General features: G+C 35.1%; 3 protein-coding genes and 1 non-coding gene across 4 annotated transcripts in view; 1 reads left to right on the top strand and 3 right to left on the bottom strand.

Annotated features, from left to right (window-relative positions):
- The window catches only part of Pino (protein pinocchio), a 61,945-nt gene that overhangs the window by 12,590 nt on the left and 25,728 nt on the right, over positions 1-23,627 (top strand). The gene's annotated exons all lie outside the window — the stretch shown is intronic.
- TRNAG-GCC (transfer RNA glycine (anticodon GCC)) lies at positions 3,407-3,477 on the bottom strand. Its single transcript has one exon. It is a non-coding gene; the product is annotated as a tRNA-Gly (tRNA).
- LOC149374542 (uncharacterized) lies at positions 5,590-10,110 on the bottom strand. The gene is made up of 7 exons (XM_089593515.1): positions 10,105-10,110; positions 9,952-9,975; positions 9,900-9,907; positions 9,483-9,832; positions 6,020-6,120; positions 5,754-5,909; positions 5,590-5,643 (listed from the first exon to the last, which is right to left on the bottom strand). The coding sequence occupies exons 1-7, from the start codon at positions 10,108-10,110 to the stop codon at positions 5,590-5,592; spliced, it is 699 nt and encodes a 232-aa protein (XP_089449641.1).
- Positions 11,817-13,879, bottom strand: LOC149374541 (odorant receptor 46a-like). The gene is made up of 5 exons (XM_089593483.1): positions 13,509-13,879; positions 12,457-12,846; positions 12,176-12,380; positions 11,938-12,093; positions 11,817-11,870 (listed from the first exon to the last, which is right to left on the bottom strand). The coding sequence occupies exons 1-5, from the start codon at positions 13,877-13,879 to the stop codon at positions 11,817-11,819; spliced, it is 1,176 nt and encodes a 391-aa protein (XP_089449609.1).

Raw genomic sequence — 23,627 nt, 5'->3', positions numbered from 1 at the left:
ATTAAATTGTATATTTTTTAAAAACATTTTTCCAGATATATTATATCCTTAATACTTTATACGTTTTTATACGTTTTCTTATTTTTAAATACCACGCGCCTTTTTTCAAGATTCCAAAATATGGCGGCTCGTGTACTATATATATCACATATAACTGATTTGACCCTCCCCCTCCTTTTATTCTCGTATGCATTCGCGCGCTAAGGCCGCTAAGTGCAGACTTGCAGAGCAGCCCGTTGCAGTCGCCACACCACCAATACTAAGTATATATAGTTTTAACTCGTGAAAGTATACGCCTATACCTATACGTGTAATTATTGTGATTTTACGCAAATGCAACGTTACGCTGGCCTGAAAAGATTGTGAATTACGGGCCTGACGAGGTGTAGAAATGCATGCAGGCTGATAAAGAATTGGACTAGACGTGGCGCAGCGACGAACTGAAGAAAACGAGTGAGCACTAAGCACGTGGCCATCATAGTCAGGGGCAGGGAGCGGGAAGTGCAGCAGCAAACTCAGTGTTTTGTGAGAAAAAGAGAGAGAAGTACTTAACGGCGGTGCGAGCAAGAGCACGCGTGCAGTCTGAGTGAATCAGCATTCCAGATCCAGAGCCTGATGAGTGGGTGTTGCTGTACGTAAGTAAGTATAAACATTTTTTTTGCGATGTGTTAGAAATTAAGAATAGACTTAGAGAGAGTGCATGTCGTATCGCTATAGTCTAGCTGCCCTAGTGGCCCCTAGTAATCAAGTACTCATAGGATGTCTCCTAGCATCACAATGGCCTGTTAAGAGGTTAAAAAAAAAGTGAGGATGGCGATCAGATCGTGAAGATGCTGTTGATAAGCATCAAAATACAATCTAGAGGAATTATAGTGAATGCCTATAGTGTTTTTTGATTGTTTTCGTATTTCTTGCGGTACAATTATTTCTTTAAGGCTATCCTTCATGCGATTCACTAAATGATACGCATTGAGGATCTGGTCCCTGTTTAGTAGATTTGTTCGATTAAGAGGTTCCGAGCGCTCGGAGCGCTCGGAGTGCTCCGAACTCTAGCCCGAACACGCGTTCTTGCTCCGAGTGCTCCGAGCGCTCCAAGTGCACGTGACTCAGGCCGCCTGTGGGTAGCCGTGTAAGATCCAACAATGCAATCAAAACAAAAAAATGGTTTGTTTACTCGCGATTACGTTGAGCTGGATCTTACACGGCTATCCACAGGCGGCCTGAGTCACGTGCACTTGGAGCGCTCGGAGCACTCGGAGCAAGAACGCGTGTTTGGGCTAGAGTTCGGAGCACTCCGAGCGCTCCGAGCGCTCGGAACCTCTTAATCGAACAAATCTAGTGTTTCGTGCATTAAAAACCTTGGGCATGAGGTAGTGGTAGTGGTATACGTGTTATTCTGTGTAAATACATGACTGTGAGAAAATGTGTATAAGTAAAATTTTTTTTTACGATACCGTTAGCATAATATATATAGTGTAAACTAAGAATGATAAAGTTTTTATCTCGGTTTGCTGTATATAAAGTGTTGCATTACTTCAGAAAAAGGATATTGGGAATATGCTTGTACCACGTGACATGGCGATATATATATATCACACTGAGAGGAAAAGTAGTATAGGCCTTATGGGAGACATTTAGTTTTTATTGTTTTTCGTGGTGGAAAAGGTGTTAAATACAAAAAGTTATTGGATTACTTATTTTTAACATTATGAGAGTTAGGTTGTTATTTTTTTCATACGATGAAATCGTTTTTTAAGGCCGTAAACGGCGTTTTAAAAGTACGAAGTACAGTTAACCCTACATTGAGCTACTGCTGCTGTCGCTGTTGCGCCTGCTCAGAGGTAAACAAGCAGCTTGATGTTAGGTTAAACTGTACTTCGTACATTTAAAAAAATGTTTTCGGCCTTAAACGATTTTCTTACATGAAAAAAGTATCAACTTACCTCTGATAATGTCAAAAATATAAATTCGAATAACTTTATGTGTTGAACACTGTTTCTACCACGAAAAAAAATAAAAGCTTATTGTCTCCCATAAGGCCTGTACTACTTTTCCTCTCAGTGTAGTATATATCGCCATGTCACATGGTACAGCCATATTCCCAATAGTACTTTATTTACACTATTTAATACAAGAATAGAGATAAAAAATGTGGTACTTAAAGGTCTGGCCAATGACGCAATGACGCATTAATGGTTGTCATCACACGTCTGCAAAATAAAGCTGTGGGTGCCAAAAAGAAATTAAGGATATTCGGACTACGGTGTAAAGCTTACAGAGCATTTCAATTTGAACAACCAATTAAATCAATTTGATTTTTTTTTGTCTGCTAGTTTTTGTCTAAGCTTTGGTAGTTCTAAGTTTAAATACCAGGAGGGACACTTTTGCCGGGTCATTCGGGTAGTCGCAATACGGAAAAATCAGTAATCTAACTAGAAGCAGAGGCTTACCTCTGGTATCAGGGAATCACTGCGCTTAAAAAGCCTAAAAAGAGTCACGTAACTCTTCCTCACGGTTTCAATCCTCTACTGCGCTATCTAATGTAATGCCGAAAACATTTATAGCCTAGCAGGATCTTACACGCATCCACGCGCAGATCCGCTTCACAGATTCGGTTTATGAAGTTACATGAGACCAAAATAGATGTGAGATGTGATGGAAAAAATTTTCATCGGAATGGATAGCATAACGAGCGATAAATATTAGTTTAATCTCTTGAAGAGAACACTTCTTCATGATGCTTATTACTAAAAACAAAAAGTTAATATGACCTAGTAAATTTTCGTGACAATAGAAGTTCCGCCTTCCAAAAGACTATCCGGTCAGTTTTAATTAATACTGTTGTAGGAAAACTAAAGCTTATGTTTTTGGTTAACTAGGAGACTGACTGTAAAAATATTAATATTTTAATCATTCTTATGAATTAAATTTAAACGATCAAATATTCTTTCAAGGAAAAGAAAAAAAAATTGACGCTTATAACAATTATATTATTTGCTCTTATTTCTTAGCATGGTAACAAAGTGTAGCTGCCACTTTGCGCCCTCGGACAACTTACACTGCTCCCTTGTAATCACTTTGGGCCCACCCATGGGTAGAATAGTTTTTTACGTTCCGGGCCCAAAGTACTTTTCTGCCCTAGAGCCTAAAGTGATTTACTGGGCGCAAAGTGTGCCAATGGGCGCAAAATTTTACTTTGGCCTTCGGTAAAAAAAATGTACGTGACTCGAGCACGAACATATAACAACTGCGCCCTTCGGGTGCTCATGTTTGTACTTTGTGCCCTAGTGACGTTATGAGTGCCTCAGTCTTGATATGATTTTGATTCTGTGTTAATATAGCACCACACAATCAAAATTATATCAAGACTGAGGCACTCATACAAAAATATCAAAAATTGCCAAAATGCATCGGCCGGGAATCGAACCCGGGCCGCCCGCGTGGCAGGCGAGCATTCTACCACTGAACCACCGATGCTTGAAAACTTCGACTTTTTAGGCCTGCTGGGCCATACTTGTTTAGGGTACAAAACATCAATAACTTGAGATTGTTCTACAAAAAAAACCAGGTATCCATTTGTGTTAATGAAAATTTAATCTTACATTTTAAGCCTCAAGTACAGATATTAACGTAAAATGAAGTAATTTTAATAAATGGATACAGAGAGGTATAAAATATTAGCAATAAGAGGTAATGTAGACATTTTTCTTACCGACTCAAGATATCCACGGCGAAAACACTCTGAAAGTAAAATGAGGAGTTTACGGTGAAAGCTAAATCCAGCGAGCGATAGGGCCCGCACCCGCTAGTTCTGATTTATGGATGTATTAGTGTGTGTTACTGTGTGTATGGCGACACAGTCGATAAACTGGATGATCCACGTTACCGATTGATAATATATAGTATGAAACACACGAATACAGTAATACATCCAAATCAGGAGTATCAGGACTCGTGGGACGTGGCGCTCTCTGGATCTAGCTTTTATCGTACCCCGTACATTACTCATTATACTACGTTTTTATCTTATGTAAAAGTAATCAGTAAATAAAACATAAGATTTATTTAAAGTGCATGAAAAAAGTTTGGAAAATTACAGTAATACATACATATGAATATACGTACATGTGAGTAGTCATCAATACAGCATTGCAAAATGTCAACGACTTGTTTTACTAAGAATATTTGTAGTAACATAATACCCCAACAGATCGACGGCCTCCTCCTTTATAATTTTTTATTCTTTCTTGTTTTGATAAAAAATATTCAAAAACTGTATGCCCTAATAATAGATGACAGCATTAATAATATACATGAGAATGAGAATCAATTAGGTATACAAGTAAAGAAATCGTACCGTGATTCATTAAAACAAAAAAAATGAATCGATTCCAGAACAGTATAATACATGTACCACAAGTATTCCTCATTGCCACGAACAAACTTTTAAAAAAAATTGTAATATCATCTCTCTCATATTCAGAAACTCCTTTCTAAAGTTCATTTCTTTGGGTTCATATTTCTTTCAAGTATGCACCGTACATCCAAAAGGCGCATCGAACCTGCAGCAGCAGTTAAATATCGGTATTCTTTGATCAATATCTGCTGCTTCTCAACAAATGCAAAAGCGAGTGCGATAGTATAGTATGTTGCTCAAGAGAGAGAGAGAGAGTATTCGTCCTTTTTACTTGCCTTTCTTTTTCTCCTCTTCCACTTATTCTGTAGGTGAACGCCTCGTAAGAGCACAACCTTAACTTTTGTTCAGTCAATTCTCTTTCTTTTCTTTCATACATATTTTATACATAATGATAAATAACTATTGAAATTAATAAAAATGTATTTTTCAAGGTCGAAAACCTAATTTTTACTTAAGAATAATTTTTTGTTTTTCAAACTTAGTACAAGTGCAACTAGTTACATAAAAAAATTTTCGTACCTCTCTTTTAATTATTGTAACAAATAAATTTATCAAAAATTTTCACCAAAATAAAGTAACAGCAACTACATGGACTGTTCATATACTGTAGAAAGTTTTAGACAATGGATTTCAATATTTCAGGCACCACTTTCCAGAAACAGTTAATATACTAAATTGTATGGATAATATTTTATATTCAAATCTCTCAAACAGTTTCATTTTCAATTGTGAATGTACAAAACAAGTAGATTATAATTTTTTGGATACATTTTTCATATAATATCAATTAAACTATACCAACATAAGAAAGTTACCCTTTTTATGGTTTACTTGTTTTGCATAAAATTTTTCAACTTCAACTATTCGCTTATTGATTTTCCTATCAAGCCGAAGTGTGTTTGTTTCACGTACTATCTATTTAAATGTACTATTTATGACAAAACGCATCCCTGCAGATCATAAATTTTCACTATCCATATATATGTAATAAAAAATTCACAGTGGATCTCATTAAATACAGTTTTTTCTTTTATTTATCGTATTTTTGGTTTTTTAGGAATTTTAGATGAGTTTGTTAATTACATAAATTATATTATTATTATTTGTATACTCTAGATAGAATATAAAATGTTTTCTACGTGTACTTTCTAAACTCTATTTTACGTGATAAGTTAATTTGAAGAACGTTGAAGTAAATTAAATGTAGTATACGATGCTTTTATAATCTAAAAACAACAAATTTCATGTATTTTTAAAGACATTAAATAAATTGTCTTTAGTTATTAGATAAACTTCTTTAAAGTTTTTTAAAAAGTGATTAGATTATCATACAAACTTTTAAAAACGAATCCAGATTCATGGGAATCACGTTAGAAAATGATAATTGAATAGGCCTAGATGATCTTATCATAATGATGATTAATAATTTTTGATTAGAAATGTCTAAAATAGTCCAGTTGATGCTATAAATAAATTGCTTAATCCGTACACTCTAAAAATAATGATATATGCAATCTTACTACAAAATAAATAAATAATTTAAACGAGCCAATTTAACAGTCTTTTTTATAATGTAATTATTTAATTTAATTATATTCTCACATTCACTGATACTTCGTTTCCGAACCAACAAATAATAAAAAACTGTAAGAAAGATGAAGTAGTGCAAAATATAGTGGACAAATATTGAATATCTATGTGGTCTGAGTATGCTGATAAAGTGTAGACGTTGATACAAATGTTTGGTAACGATGATACTACTAGAATAATAAGTATTTTCCGAAATTTCATATTTAAGTCATTTCCGAAACTAAATACATATGGTTAATACTCACATGATCAAGTTTCAATTAAATATTGTTTATGAATTTACAGTACCTGTATATACGTTGATGATGACGAATGCATTCTATAAATATTTTTTTATTATTTACATTTAAACATTCAGTGTCATGTAATTGTTGGAGACGATGTTTTAAAATATTCAATTGACACAAGATTTTCAGTAACAGCCCAACAATCAGAGTATCAATGCCAATATGTACGCTCACGGCGGAAGAGCCAAGAATCACTTGATGTATGTAAGTAATCCAAAACCACTTAAATTTTTCGACAGAGTATGGGTACCATGCATCAACAGGTAGTAGTAGGTCGCTTGACTCCATAATCGGCGACATAGCTTTCAAAAATACAATACTTAGCATAGATATGGCATAAGTAAAGGTTACGTATCTACAAAAGACAACGACATGATTCACGTTTTAGATGATGCAAATCTAAACATAATACTCACTTCGCTATAGAGTTAATCTTTTCGTGAATGTATTCTTCCTTTATGTCTCGAGCTCGTGTCCACTGATGATTAAAATAAAATCTGACAAACAATCTTACATTTTTACGGTCTTGCATTAACGCAACTCCTTTATAAACTCCAGATATATTAGCGCTTACAAGAAACAAATTTATCAGTTTAAATTTATCAGTTCCCACAGAACTCAAAAAATGTATGGTCATTTCTATCCAAATTATAATGTCAAGAGAGAAAATCAAAATAGAATATTTTCTCATTACGTTTTTTGTTCTTGGAGACCAGTTTTTAGGATACCATACGCCCCATAACGTTAGTAAAAAAAATTGATACGGTAAAACTCTATATTCTGTATTGGTTTGCAGAATTTTATTGAAATTAAATATCATTTTTTTTAAATGTGATATTTTTATAAAAGTTAACTGATAAAGTAGAGTAATTTATAATACATAAATAAATAATTCTGTAATGTCGTGATTTATTTGCTATGCAACATGACAGCTTATTTGTTAGTGATAAAGTATTTATTATAAAGTACGGTTTAAATTTTTTAAAACAATTTAATGAAGAAATGTAGGTAATATTTCATTTTCTTGAATAGAAAATGTTGACTCGTGTAAAGTAGTCTTGAAACTAAGTTGATTTAGAACCCCTTGCTATATGTCATATTCTATACAGCTTTGTAGTAAAGTATGAATTATTAAGAAAATAATTGAGCCCTTTCTATAGTAGAATGAAAGACAACAACGCATTCTTTACAGTTTCATTGTAAAGCCTCTTTTGTTGTTTGCCATCATACAATACTACTTCGTTGTTATTTTTTACCCACGTTACGTCAAGTTAAGAATTGTTTATTAACACAGTTGCAGTTGTGCACTTTTCGCTGTGGCTTATCATTCGTTTTATTACAATATGTAGTACTCTTTAACGCGAAAAGTTGTTCATTTTGAAGAAACTAACTTTTTTTACGCTTCTAAATTTCATAAAATTTTGTCATTTTAACTAGTTTCTGTATGTACTTTGCTTAGTGCGTATGGAACAGACTCTGATACAATAATAAAAAAATACAAATTCCATAAACTTTTTTTTTTAAACAGAATTTCAAGGTAACTGTTAATGACATTTAAATTCTGATTTGCTTTTTTTTTTAATATTAATCGTTATAATTATCGTATTTAAAAATAAACTTCTTTATTTAGCTCTACATACCTGTATCAAGTACTAAAATTAAGTAACGATTTGTTTTTGTACCAAGCACTGGAGTGAGGTGCAACTTGATACTATCAGTTTAACACGTAATTATGAACATTATTGAGGCAAAATGTATATTTGTGTCTAAAAATAACGTTACCAAAAATAATTATATTCAGAGCAGTAACGTATTTATTATAACTTGGATAGGTGACTTTTCAAGTTCCGTCGTTTCACCTTTGTTGTTGATTTTGAAGGTCAATTAAGTAATTTTCTATTATTTTGGACAACATGAGCTGGAGTGTACAGAAGTTAGTCTTGGCGTTAACACTTGGCCAGAATTCAGGAAATACACCGTTCTTCCGCTACCTACTATTATTACATCTTTACAAACTTATATAAAGTATAAGTTACAAGTTCAAGCAAAAAATACTGTTTGTGTTCTTGTAAACATATTTGACTATGAGTGACTTTAATTTTTTGAAAAACCCATATGTTAAAAAAGACCCACGCAGAGATCTTTGTGTTTGTCATAAAAGTCCGTGTTGAGAAATTAATTTTCAAATAGCTCGTTTATAAAAATTTTTGTAAAATTTAATATGTATAAAAATATTTAGTGGTGATACAACGCTAATTCTTATCATTTGAAGTAAAAATTAATACATACAGCCACGTTTTCAGAGTCTGATCAAACAAACTTATTGGGGTATGTTTATAATAAAAGACAGCCTAATTAGTTTCTCATCGTAATTTTATTTTATTTTCTGTTCAGGAGTTTGAGGTAAAATACATAGTTAAGAGGGTCACTTTACTAGTATCTAAATCTCCATTTTGTCATAATAGATGTAAGTGAGCTAAAGAGAGCTTTTACAAACGTGATATTTATTTTGATGTCTTCTGAAGAATATTAAAGGCACTGTATGAGGCTTTCAAAATCTGTAAAGTAACAAACTGTAATCTAAAGTAAGTTTTAATGAATTGCGAGCGTACTAACTTTAAAAAAAAAGTTGACATTCATTGGAAAAACATAGCCCACTGTGAATTCTATGATTTTTGAAGATCTATTCATGACAATGAGAAGTATTTTTTTATTTGATGTAGTTAAATTAGTCCAGTCCATTTCATAAATTGCATTTTTTATTTCCATACTCTAAAAGGCAGCAAATTGTTAATTTGTACAATACAAGCTAAGCAATTCTAGATATTATGTTTTTTCAACATACATTCAAAGTTATTTCATTTCCATACCAACAAGCAATAAAAAACTGTATTAATACCGCTATAGAACAACATATGGTTGTAATGTAATCTGCATTTATGTCATTTAAATTAGAAGATGTTGTATAAATACTAATAGTGATATTCGGTAATGAAAACAAAACAAGAAGAATAAGGTTATCTTGATACATTTTGTTTAAATCCTCTGCACATCTAAAAAGTTCAAACTTGATTATAGTCTATTAGCTATTATTTTTAAGAATTTTTGAAAATTATCTTCTGTATCCATCATAAAAATACTTTATGTATGTTTTTAGTACTTGTAAATTAATTGATGATGTCGTATACACTGAAAAAATAATATTCTGTGTGTATCTTTAGTATCTTTAAGGCTCTCTTGATTTCTAAGTGGAGTTGTTAAATTTTTAAATCTATATCTCAAAATGTGAATTTGACATAATATTTTTATTAACAACGCAACAAAAAGTGTATCTACACTTGTATGAGCTGTTATTACAGAATAACCAAGTATTATCTGCTGAAAATACGTTATCCAAAATAAAAGTGGACTCTTAATAGAATATGGATACCAAGCTTCTACTGGTAGTTCTACAAGATTTTTAGACTCAGTAATCGGCGTTATGACTTTTATTAAAGCAATTAAGAAAAGTAGAGCAAAGTAGATTCTTATTGTATTGCTATGGGAAGAAAAAAACATTTTAAGTAAAACTTTTCAAATAAATTCATATTTAAGGAAGCTTATACCTGAATCTCTGTCATATGAGAGACGGATTGATAAAACTTCATCAAAACTCACCATTGCACTTAAATTTGTTAAATACTAGTAAAAAAAAGTTTAGAACACAAAAGTCACACAATGAAAAAAAAAGAAAAAAAAAAAAAAAAAAAAAAAAAAAAAAAAGAAACAGAATTAATTGTTGCTGATTCTTAAAAATCTAATTAATCATACCTCCATTTTTCAGCCCATTGGTACTCAATTTATAATAGGTACAAACTTCCTTCAAATATTAATTTTTTAAACACTATACTCACTTAATTCTTAGGTTAGTGCGTTTGTGTATATATTTTTCATTGAGATTTAGGGGCTTTGTCCACTTATATTTAAAATACTTTGTTATAAAGTTTAAAATTGGCTTGCGATTTTTAGCTATATTTAAAAACTTGAAAATTCCTTGGATACAAGAACTTGCAAAAAATACATTTGTTAGTTTGAACTTGTCTGTACCAAATGTTAATATAATAAAAATACACATTTCTACGCATAAAATAAAATTTGATACTAAAAGGATTATGAAAAATATCCCGTGAATATATTTTAATTGATAAGACCACTCTTTTGGTTGCCAAACACCCCAAAATGTTAGTAAAAAAAAATGTATGGGCAAAAGTTGATACTCAATATTGTTTTTTACAATGTTATTCAATTTTTTATGCATCATAGCGATGTAGATGTCCATAACAAAATAGTCAACTCATCTAGTCAACAAAATAACTACACCTAAGTTGTATGCAATGCCTCTCTCACCATAATTCAATCAATATTTTCTTACATCAAAGTTATAAATTACTTATACGAATAATGACAAGACTATGTCAAATTGAAGCAAATTTTCCTGTGTTGACGTTTATATAGTTCTTGCTCTCCACTTGGATGCATAAAACATTTCATCTCTTCTACGAAGAAAACGTGTCTCTTATTGTGTAATGAATAAATTATGTTTACTACGGCTTTGTTACATGTTGGTCTTGTGTAAGGCTGGGGAATTTACCATAGTTTTCGGACGCTATAAACAGTGGAAATCCATCTTTTGTGATGTTTCGTATAAGAGTGGAAGATTTTTATAAAAAGCTTAAGTGTGATATAAGAAAATATTACATGTATTTACGTAAAAAATAGACAAGAAAAAAAAAAATTTAAGACTCATAGGAAAAATTACTATATTAACCCACTTGTATGCAACATCAAAACGAAGTATGTATAAAATTGCTCTCTTTTCAGTCGTAAATTTATTATACAACTCTATGGAGTGTTTTGCTATTCTGTTGCCCACTTGAATTTACAAAATTATTAAAAATACATGGAAAAACAGCTTTAGAAAATACGGAGTCATCGTTATTGAATTTTTTGTCTTATTCTTTGTTAGTAAATAACATCTGGACAAATCGTATATTTTCTAAATATTTTTTTCTTAATTTCGAGTCTTTTCGCATAGTACTGAGATGTTAAAAGATATCATGTTGCAAACGGGATAACTGCAATTTGTAATGACGTTAACTCTATTTGCTTATTGTATCCCTCCTGTTATTTTAATCATGGGTAAGGAAAAAAATTTTATGCACCAATAAGGCATGAAAAATGAAAAAAACAAAACACTCGCTTTACTATTTTTCCCTCTCTCCCCATGTATGATTTAAAATTTATATCAGCTCTCTCAGAAAATTTTTATTTCATTAATTTAAAACTTTTATACTAAAAATGCAGTTACTAAAATTTTTGAAACAATCGTTACTTGTAGAACCATCGTATGTTTTCTTTAAAATACTTTATTTACTCAGGTACGTTTTATCATTTACATTGACATAATCTATTACGACACATCTTTTTATAAGAATATATTCAACCTTTAAATGGTGATAACAATAACGTTGATCAATTTAAACTCATTCTCCAGTGGACTGTAAAACGCTGAATGCAGAATAAGAGGTTTTCATTATCTGAAAAATATACATTTACATATAATACACATGAAAACAGGGAAGCGTGAAATAATATTTAACTTACACTTAGGAATGAGTCTATATTCATATTCATAATAGGTCCAACTCTAAAAAGTATCGGTTTAGACGATCGAACTAATATCATTAACAAATCTTTTTTAGAACTTGTACTCAATGCTATCCAATCTATTTCATGAACTACATTTTCTATATCAAGACTCTAAAAAAGAGAAAAAAAATATTGAGTCATCCAATGTCCCTGATAACTCAGTTTTACATTCAAGAAGAAAGTGGAACTTTACATGAAAAGTTACTTCGTTACCATACCAACAAAAGAAGAACAATTCAATAACAACGGCTGAGAAGAACTGAGTAGTCATCATGAACTCCATACTTCCAATTCTCTGTTTCGACAGCAGATAAATGCTCAAACATAAATTCGGTATGGTGACAGCTATTTGCCCGAACAGCATAACGCTGAGGCTTTCATTTAAAATTTTAGCAAACCTACAGGTAAAAATGTAAGTCTCATAGATTTAATGATACAATACTGTCTCACTGTTCTCTAAACTACGCAGTTTACTTGAATATGTTATCATGTTGCCGAATGCACTCCTGCAACAACCTCTTCTCTAAAAGAGCAATGCGTCCAGATGTCTCTTTTTTATTTCTAGCTTCGTCGCACAAATCCGTAATACTGAGCAGCCGATTTTTCAAAACCTCCAGCTGGGAGCAAGTTTGCAGCAGAAGGGCGGATATCAAACAATCCTTGGCTGAGTGAATCAGAGTAGCCACGCTAGTGCCTATAGCCTGATGCCAGTACAATAACCAGTAACAACGAGGTTCTTTGATGTTACAGGGCTGATAAGCGTTAACTGGCAACAGGATTTCGCCGCTAGTGTCAAGAAAAGGTGCCACGATGCGCAGAACTATGGCGATGAAAACCGCTGTTGTGAAGTATATACTGATTTTTCTAAAAAAAAAACGCCACCTTTATCCTTCATTATATTCTATTTTTGCACGCATCCACGCCTGGTGCACCATTCTAAAATACATGTACTTTTACTAGAGCAAAAAATACAATCACCCATTGAACATCAGTTCATTCAATGGGTGTCGATCGAATTTTGAACCCAATATTTTCAAACAACAAAAATCACGTTAACAACATAACATGCACATAATCGAGTTTTAGATTTGTGTTCCAGAATTATTTGGCTTTTTAAATTCACCAGAAGCATTTGTGAAAATTTATAATGAGTGTACCGATCTTACAATAACACGCCAATGCTTCAAATGTCGAAAATTACTTTGAATTGACCAAAAGTGTGGTCCAAATATTTTATTTGACATCCAATAAAGGTACTGTAAATATTGAATAATACAACTTTTTGGTAGAGTACATTTATTTCTACAATGCCATCCCAACCCTTTGAACGATGAAGATCTTTTCAAAGCAGATAACGGTTTTTCTTGACGTTCAAGACAATGTATCAATCACAAAATCTTGTGAGATAAAAAAATACTACTTCGTTGTACAGAATATTGTAAATGTTCTAATAACTTTTATCTTTGAGGACTAAATGAATCAGTCGTGCTTTATAAGCTTTTACAAGTTTGTAATAACACACAAACCTTATTGTTTTGTTGTATCTGCCACGAATCTCCGAGTCCTTTAAGTTGTCGAGCTTGCGCCACTTATCATCCTGGACCATAGTCAGCATCTTGATAAACTTGCCGCGTGAGAGTAACACGTTCATAGCTTTAAAGATGGAATTGATAAGAGCAAACATGAGGAACACACTCTCGGCGAAAAGATCATCTGTGAAGGGCATCTGACAGACTGCTAATAGAACAAGCAAAGCAATGGTTATTAAAATTGTTAGCATCAAGGTGGTGTAAAAGGCGTAAGTTGACTTTTTCCATGATGATGACCAATTTAAGGGTATCCAAAAACCGCAAAACTCGAGAATTTTAAAAGGTATCGGTGCTATTTCTTCGATCATTTTATTCTTGTTTTTCTTTGATATTCAAAATTGTAAGTTTTTATTACGCACTACTGTTAATATCATTTTACTTGAATCAAGCACAAAGATACGTTTAATAAGAGCAAGTGCCATTGCAACTTTTTTTCCATTCCTTCACCTTATGCTTGACTTAATAATTCATAGGAAGAAAGTCTTTCGTCGAGAGCTGAAAATTATTCATTCCAGTGTGACAATGTCTCACCTCATACATAATACCGATAGCTCCATTAGATGAACCGTCACGACATTTTGCTTATAAAAACGGTCTTTAAATTAATAACTTCATATAGCTTCGTTTCCTTGTAAGAATTCATTACGAAAATTTTAACATCCAACCGTCTTGTGATGTATCACGTCAGTGTACTACGTACAAGTCAATTTTTTTCTTAAAATAGTTCTTTTCTCTAGAGGTGTATTGCAACTTGCAAAAAAAATTGTTTTTTTAGTGCATAGTCTTTATATTCAAAACAATGGGAGTAATCTCGATTATGTTATGCTAATGTTTTGAAGAGGAAAAAGTAGACTGCTTAGTTATGTATAAGGGATTCGAGGAATCGTAGCACTAATCTCAATATAATTTAAAGTAACTCAAAGTGTTCTAAATTCATCATTTTAAGTTTAAAGAATTTTAATTTCACTCAAATGATATTCATCGATTAAAGTGAGGATGTGAAATTATATTTGATAACACTATTGTGGTGCTTTTACAGAATCCTACAATAGTCAACGCTGTACGAAAATTTCGTATTATTTATTTCAGATAATAAGTAAACACGCATGGTATTTTTCTGAAGTACACATAAATTTTCAGATATCATATGTTCATATAATAGCTACAGAAAAAAAAATATCGTAGTCTGCATCACTGATTAGGTACGCAGACGTTGCTACGTCAGCTTTTCTCCCCTTAGCTTGGCACCTTTGACGTCAAGATTACAAATAATAATAGTGCCAAGAGAAACTCTTTTCCGCAACGCATTACCTACCAGTTGAATTATTGCAATGATGTATGACTTTCCTTGGAAAGCGAACCATTTTTCTATGATTTTCGCTTCGCTAGAGTCTGTTCCCAAGGTATAGAAAAATATTATTCACAGAGGGAGAAAATGTATCGTTTCCGCTACATTGCACCGCTGCTGTGAATAATCTATAAACTCTTGTGACATGCACGAGTAATTTTTCTACAAGTGGTAAAGCTGCGTATCCCTGTATGTAATTATCTTCGACCCTGTGTATAAGTTGACGGTAAAGTTTAAATAATAATGCAATCAATGTTTTTTTTTTCTACGAGCGATATTTCATGTAGTATTAAAACGATTAATATTTGTTTCGCAGCATAATTATTTCTTTTATACTTATAAGTTGTATACATTTTTCTTTTCTTTTTTTATCGGGACGTAATCCTAAAAATAAATAAATTTAAAAAAAAAAACCCAAAAGAACGCAGAACAGGTGGAATCCGGTATAATTTGAGGAGTGAAGAGTGCATTCAACTGACCTTGACTTGTGTTTTTATTCGAAATTCACTCGAAAATAAATGCCATCCAAAGACTGAATTTAAAAGTCGCTGTGTCGTCAGATTCGATGTAACGTTAAAACTGACATGGGAAAAAAAGTTTATGTTTATGTCGAAAAATTTAAATTTTAAATGTTCTAAAATATATGCGAAATTCTCAAATAATGTAAACAGAAATATATAGTATGTATTTCTTTTAAATTTTTATATAAAAGATGCAGTCGCGTCATCTAGATCATTGCAATGGAAGCCATAGTTATTTCAACACATTTTTAGTCAAGAAAATAAACATTTGCACTTCCAGACTTGAAAGATCAACAGTCGACGCTTTTCATCTTGATAAAGATAAAAGTAAACAGACGCAAAACTGCAGATCTAAAATATTCCGCAGGTTATTTTGTTAAAAAATTCACGTTCTCAATATTTTGCGTTGTAACCATCGCACTTTTATGATTTTGTAATGATTGTATTTTTTTTACTTTTGCATGAAATCGACACGCGTGAAGGATCGATCGGCATCTGTGACGCTGAGAAAACCGAATGCAAAACATGAGCATCGGTAATTAAACAGATGGGGCGCTTACTTGATGCGGAGAAAACTCAATTTCAATCGCTTTCATTGTTATCCCGCGAGACGATCGCATTGACCCTAATTGTTCATGCAGGCGTGCATACAAACAACATCTGAGAGAATGGCCCTCTGCTAAATCGCTCAATGACTTTCGAACAAAGTTCATCGGCGCACACTCAGTTTTGACTGACCTTGCCGTGCACGCGTACATTTAAAGTTCGTTCCTCTCTCAGAAATTGGTATATACCGCACGAAAAGCTCCCTTTCCCTTCTCCTCGAGCTTTTTTGTCTTCGTATTTTAACCCTCGGTGGAAAACCGATGAGGCTTTTAAAACCAAATACAGTAAGTTTCTCGTGCCTTTCACTTGAAATTTTCGTGCGTCAGAGCTTCTTGGGTGACTCTCGTGCGTTGACCGTCTAATTGTTTTCTTCCACTTATTTTCAACTCGAGCTTTTCATTGTTGCGCTTCCACAAACGTCTTCAAAGACGCAAAAGTAGCCAATGTAAGTTTTTTTTAAATATTTTTTTCCACGAGTTACACAACTGTTTTGTTTCATTACTTTTTTTTTATACCCAATAAAAAAAAACAATCGATGCTCATGTAATTGTTTGCACTATCGGCGCAATTGCCCTGGACACGTAAATCGGTAAATAACAATACTTTGAATGTGCGTGTATAGGAACTTTATGTTACATAGTGATGATCTTGCGTTTCTTTTTAAACAGATTTCACTCCGTTAGCTTCTCAAAAACAGATTACCCGATCCATCGAGCGAACTGCGCACTAGACCACGAAACAATAGAATTTGAACGCCACGCCACACAAAGGTGCAGACGAGCGATTTCATACACCAATCCTCCGCTCTACTAACCTAATTTTGATTTTAGTGCGCATTTTGCTACATGTTATGGATCAAACCTACTTCCTCGGAACACACTATATATTATGGGCTTCCCGGAAACTAGATCGGTTGTACTCTAGTCTCTCGCAGAGTTGAATGCCTATTTACGCACGGATTTACAAGCGATAACTTATTTTCCCATTGAAAAATACAGCTGTTTTTTTTTTTCTCAATTGACCCAGTGTGCCATCCTCTTTATCTTGAATTCAAAAAATAAAAAAAATAAAAATAATCAGATACGATGATACTATACCGCGTATTTTTTGTGTTATCGGCAAATGGAGAGTTTACACTCCAACTAGTGATTCCTTGCGCAAGTTTATAAAATTTCCCTTCAAACCAGAGAATGAAGCTCATCATGATCGATCCATGCACAGACAGGTTTCACATCGACACAAACGACTAAGAAGATATCATTATTATACAATGCCACGCGGATGATCGTTAAAAACAGCACAGAGTACGAAGAAGCCTTGACGTTTTTCCATATTTTCATTCGTTTCGTTACGTAAAAACATTTATTTTTACACCATTCGTATAGGTGTAGGTGAGCTTTCGCTCAGCCACGTGCTGGTGTGCCGTTGATCACTATCCCCCTCGAACTCGAAAGACGCGTGTGTCGACGTTCGCGGGAAAAAAAGCTCGTCAGAGGCTTCATGATTTCGAAATATATACCTACCTCCGATAGGGTGCCAGTCGTCCCGCAACTGTTTTCATCGTTTGGGCGTGTAATACATTTCAAAAGCGCTAAATTTTCACTGCGCCGTCACAACACGCCTGTATCAACTCCAGACGATTATTATACAACAGGCGGAGAGGAGGGAGCGAGGGATGTTTGTAGTATACAGTGTATATATATACACGTACTTTCCGGTACCAACGCCGGGGCTTTTTTTTCCTCGTGCCACGGCCTCCAACGATTAGTCGTTCACTTTTGAGTGGTCCCACATGCGTGTGTTGGAAAAGTTTGACCTTTCCTTTTTTTTTTTTTTTTTTTTTTCACGTCAAATTTCATCATTCCAATGTTCGTTTGGAGGAATGACTTTGTGCTGCTTTTTAAGTGGACGTAGCTAAAAATATCAAGCATTAAATCCAATGTTGAAATACAAGCTTTTTCTTCCCTTAACATCACCATTCCATTGGGACGCGCAGGACTACATAGACGGAGCTTGCAAGCTTTCATTTAAACAGCATATACAATTACACGTTCGACAAGGCAGAGATATATTTACAAACAACGGCATTAAAGAAACCATTAGTTATTGTCTTTTCCATTGCAATGCAGTAAAATAAAAATGACTGGCAACAGCGGTAAGACGTATGTACACTGGGGAGACCTTCGGCTGCACGCGCACCGAGCTATATATATATATGTGTGTGTGGGCGGGTGCGAGAACTCGCGGCAAGAGGGGGAGGGGAATATAGGATTCGGCCGTGGCACGCTCTCCTCCTTGGTTGTTTCACGCCAGACTAGTTTTTTTTTTTTTTTCCTACGCCCGTGCACAGCTTCCGTTTTAAACTTCGCATCGTCTTTCCCCCTCTTGCTTCGCCACAATGGCCATTCGATTCCGTGCCATTGGTTACCGATCCTCCCGGATGCACACTTGTACACGCGGCTTACGTAATTACCGTGCGCGCACATATAGTCGAGCGATTACGGCGGTTATTTATTTTTTCGCGCCGACTGTATCTATACTATACGTAAACATAGCACCATGAAAATCTTTTTTTTTTTTTCCTTCGCAAGGTCGGTGGATTTGGGGAGAAAAAAAAAATTCATTTCTTATAGCGATGAAACCTCAATCTTTCGCGAAAAGCGCGCTCTTCGATTCACGGCCATCACCCGTGCACAACCACGTGATCTATATGTACACTGCAGGAGGGATTTCGCTCGAGTTAAATCGAGGATCTGTCGCGATACGTGTATGGGCAATCTTTACCTCTCACCGTCCGAACCAAGGTCCTGCAAACGAACTAGACCTTGGGAGCGAGGGATCGCACGACGGTGCGCGTGCCGAGCAGGAGAAAGTCTTGAGGGTTCTATACATTTTCCATGTGCTTCGATCGAGGTTGACTGAGCTCTTTAAACGCTTACTTATTTTCTCGTCTTTTGAGGTACCAATTGCGGGATTTGCCAAAGTGGAAGGAACCGCCGACTCGAGAGTGTTGATGTGACACGGCGCGTGAAGAAGAAAAACCCCAACGATGAGCGAGTCTCGTTTGGACACGATGACGGATAAGTATATGCTGCCCGACCGGTGTTGGAGCGAAACGCAAATTTTATGTATAGTGTCGAGGGTCTGCCGTTGAGCCAATCGTCGAGCTGCTCGGAAACTTTTCGTCCGATGGGTCCGCGGTGCGTGTACATCACAGTTTACGTGACCCTCTGAACCGCGCTTGGGTTATTGTATTCTTTTATCGAACGTATAATTATAGTTTGCGAGTATCGGGGTGAAAAAAAGAGGGGACGAGACTATCGATAAGGACTCGTTCGTTTTTGCGTTGACGTATCGCGGTCGATTCTTTTGTTTGGCCATTCTGTGGATGATGGAAAAATCGCTTAGCTGTGGAAAGGGAGTGTGGACTTTCAGGCGGAAAACGGTATTTCACTCTCGACAATTCCAATCCAATAAAACGTAACAGAAGCGCGGTGGGGGAGGGGGGGGAATTCATTTGAAGGAGAAAAAGCGTTAAAAATCAATTGTTCATTCCAATCGCGCTCACGATGGACAATGAACGAACCAGTGCAATCTGGTTTATCTGATCGGGCGCAATTACTACTTTTCTCCGATTCATCGCACGGTTCATCGTACGATTTGACCAAGAGTCAAACATATACGTAAAAATGTACCGATTGAGCGAACTTATTGTTCCAGTGATTGTTTAAGAATACCTAACAAACGGGGTGTGAATCGAGAGAAAAAAAAAAGACCCTTCGCGTCGCTTTCCTTTACTCTCGTAGCGAAGAAAGTTTCCGCTGCTCAGCTCCCATTGTAACCCTTATCGTGTATTGCTGATGGGATTCCACTCGAAGCGAATAATAAGAGAAAAAGTCACGCGTGCGGCACGAGACTCCGCCACGACCCTCGCGTGATTTTATCTCGTGTTTCTCTCGTGTAAACGAGAATTCACGAGATATCGGGGCTGGCGCAAAAGCTCTCCTCTTTTTTTTTTTTTTTTTTCGTATTCTTTTATCGATTGATAGTGTAGAGAAGAATTTCTTTGGAAACGAGGGGCAATCGGTCTCTCGGATATGCACACACGAGCCTTTTGCAAGAGTCATTAAAATCTTTATATGGTCGATTGTTTCACCACGGCATTATGCCAATGGACCGAATTGTGACGAGACTTGCATGTTGACTGCGCTCCTCTTGCGAGACTGGCCAATCAAAAAAAACGCATGGGTCATTATCGTCGATCAAGTGGAATTTGCATGACTTTTTTTTTTTCTTTTTTTTTTAATTGTTAGCTCGATATTTTTGTTTGACGACCTTGCGTAGGTGCACATCAGAGTCGTTAAAACCAACCATTTTCTGAGCACTCGTACAACCCAAGATTAATACGAATGGGTGGAGAACTTTTTTTTTTTTTATATCTCTTCAAAACATGTCCCAGGCAGTTCTCACGTGCTTTACCGATAAAGGTTCGGTGAGAAGATTCGAAAGCGCGCGTCCAACAGGTCAATTCGATTCAATCCAATTCGTGGCTTCGACATATGTTGACTACTGGCGCTGATCGACGAGGGTATTGCCGGCATGCGTATTTATTTATTGATTAGCTGGTCGTCGATCTTCTCTACTGGTGCTTCAACTTTCATGATTACATATTGTGAATGGGAAAAGCGTAAGATTCCAGGATTTTATTCTTATTGATGAATTATTTCAAGTTTGTTGGGGATTACTACTCTAGCAATTTCTGATGCTACGGCAAAAAATTTGATGTATTTCAAACATATTTTTTTTTTCAAAAAGAATGGTAGTGGTGATTCTGTGAAATTTTGAAAAAAAGACAACACTTTCTTACCCCAAGGTATCGATTTATCAGCCTAAAGTCAAATGTTAACAGCAGCGGTTTAGAAAGTACTACTTAAAATGCATGAAATGATTTGTTGTCATAGTTTGTTTTTCTATGTTGACCAAAAGTCAGGACAAATATTTTAAAAATTCTTGTAAACATGTGGTACATTAACTTCTGATCAGGTAATCAAAGAATTTGATCAGAAATACATCACATTGTAGGCACACTTTCCTAACGAATGTGATCTTATGATTCATCACTCAACTCCTCCATACTTGTTTCATCGACACTTTGGTGTTTCGTAATGTATTATTCGTGTTGTTTGCTGTTTTAACTCCGTAGTTTAGAAATTGACCACGCGATACATTTAAAATTATGGTACTCTTTTTGCTCTGGGATCTTTCATACTTTTTTTAATCGAGAAGTTCGTTCCGCTTAAAAAACTCTTCAACTAAATTTATGTTAACTCTTGTCTTTTCATCTTGAAAAAAATGAAGCCAAAAAACTTGTCCATGCCAATAAAAACACGTTTGTACGCAGTTAGTCTACGTCACAAAATACACTTACACGTTGGCTGGCTGGAGCTCAAAAATTCAAACCAATAAATCATCCCATCACCATTTGATGCAAGATCAAACATTTTCTTTATCGCGACGAACAAAGCACATTATCATCGTGATGTGTGTGGCCGTTTGCGATCGAAGCCACGTAAATTGAATACACCGCGCCACGTGCTGCGGAGACTCGTTAGCTGTTTTTACTGCGTACGGTTAGTGTTGAGAAAAAAAAAAATCATGTGTTTTAAGAAATTCGGCGCGATAAGGTGGAGGCGCCGCGCCGCTCTGGCGTCTACTATCAGTCGAAAGTCAAAACGAATATTTTAATCGTCGCAAGCACATGTCGTGTCTCTAATTTCAATTAAGTAAATGTAGAGGTTATTCAAGCAATTTTTTGTTTTTAAAAGATGTTTATTCGAAAAATGGTACGTTTGACATATTTCGTTTATATGTACATCGCATCCATAAGATGGGCCTAAGCAAGAGACATATATGTACCTAATAATCGACAAGAAATCGATACGTTACCCCGGAGTGGGGAAAATTTATAGTATAAGTGAATTTTACTTTCGTGATTTTTTATTTATTACCGCAATTCCTGTCATAAATAAGGAAAAATATTGGCGAGTTCGCGTTTACTGCATCAAACGAGAGGTTTGCACAAAACTTCAATATTCGAGCGAATGGCGTTCATAAATAGTTTTATTGTCAAACAAGCCTTCAAAGTACTATTTATCATGATGCGATATGTGTCATTAGCAACTGCTTTCCACGATAATTGAACAACTGACTTTTAGGTGTGTATTCAATTATTATTATTATAATTTTTATTATTATTTTTTAATATATTTATCAAGATACTTTTTTTTCTATTTTTTACTATTTGTACACCTTAGAAACTAGAAAACATTTAATAGTTTATAGCGGAATAATCTCTTGGAATAAGATTCAATTTTCGTTCTTTGAGAAAAAATTTATGTTAATTAAACAAATATTTTTGGTGTAAAAAAATATTATTATGCTTCAAAAGACAAATTCTTTGGAACTAATCTAATAAATTTTTTCTTAATTCCAAGAAATGTTGTTTTCAGTGTAGGTGTGAATGAACAAGCGTTGCAGTAAAAGTGAAGTCGAAGCGAACCACCATGTGAATAATTTGTTATATTTATATATTGCACATACATGCAATTTTTTTCGAGAGAGTTTTCGTTCACTCACTCTCATGCCTCTGTGTTGCCCGGGTACCCTCGGCGACACCTCCAATAACCGCTCTCTAAGACACGATTGCTCGACGTGTTCGCGGCGCGAAAACGCAAACCGGGCAGACCTACGCGGGCTAATCTAGGGCCGCTGCCCTTTACAATAGACTGCCTATTGGCAGGTTATACTTACAGCGATACGGGGGGTCGCTCCTCGTCGGTGCCTTGAATAGGCGGAAACTAGTCGTTGTTGGAGTGAGTACGCAGAGGCCAGTAGGCGTCCCTGCCTTGGTTCGACCTTGTCAACTGGTTCAGGAGCCGGGTCACGGCACCAACACTGTACCGCGACGTCGAATGATCTCGAACGTTATCGGCGGATCACCCAATCACTCGAACACAAAATTTACGCACCAAAACAAACGGAAACAAGGGGAGACGGCAGAAAAACACCTCACGCGCGTTCGCTGGCCCAAGCTAATCTACCGCTCTCTCGACCCTTTCTCCCGTTCTCCCACTTTCCCACTTAGGCCCTTTAACACTCTTTCCCCCTTTCCCTGCTTCCCTACCTGCCCTATAGCCTACTAATGTGGCCTAACGGTGGGGCACCGTTACAACGCTCTGATATTCTAATGAGTGGCTGATTTTCTTCTTTAACGTGACACTGTGAACACGTGGGTTCCGTGTGTTTTTACTGGAGATGGTTTGGTTACTTATTTAATTTTCTTTTCCACATTAATGGGAATCAACGCGAGAAGATAATACAAACAAATTTTAATATAAACATACAGAATTTGGATTTAAATCGGTATATCGATCAATGCCGTGATTTTCACAGCTGCTGCCGTTTTACTCATGGATGATTTATGTAGGAATAATTTGTCATCTCATCAGTGACCCAGATTTCGAATGTTTTCGTTCCGTCTTGAATTTCATGCCAATTATAATTTTTTTTTGTTTTTATATT

This window comes from Copidosoma floridanum, unplaced genomic scaffold (genome assembly GCF_036245765.1).
Source record: "Copidosoma floridanum isolate Cflo_tuat_1 unplaced genomic scaffold, Cflo_Japanese_pri ptg000019l, whole genome shotgun sequence".
NCBI classification, from domain to species: Eukaryota; Metazoa; Arthropoda; class Insecta; order Hymenoptera; family Encyrtidae; genus Copidosoma; species Copidosoma floridanum.
The sequence above is the reverse complement of the archived record's forward strand: the minus strand, read 5'-3'. Positions and strand labels throughout refer to the sequence as shown.

Coding starts and splice junctions, on each gene's coding strand:
- LOC149374541 (XM_089593483.1), bottom strand. CDS start 13,879: ATGATCGAAGAAATAGCACCGATACCTTTTAAAATTCTCGAGTTTTGC. Junction 12,847..13,508: donor AGATACAACAAAACAATAAG/GTTTGTGTGTTA, acceptor TTTTTTTTTTAG/AAAAATCAGTATATACTTCA. Junction 11,871..11,937: donor ATATAGACTCATTCCTAAGT/GTAAGTTAAATA, acceptor TATATTTTTCAG/ATAATGAAAACCTCTTATTC.
- LOC149374542 (XM_089593515.1), bottom strand. Junction 6,121..9,482: donor CAGAATATTATTTTTTCAGT/GTATACGACATC, acceptor CAGCATACTCAG/ACCACATAGATATTCAATAT. Junction 5,910..6,019: donor GAAACGAAGTATCAGTGAAT/GTGAGAATATAA, acceptor CATTATTTTTAG/AGTGTACGGATTAAGCAATT.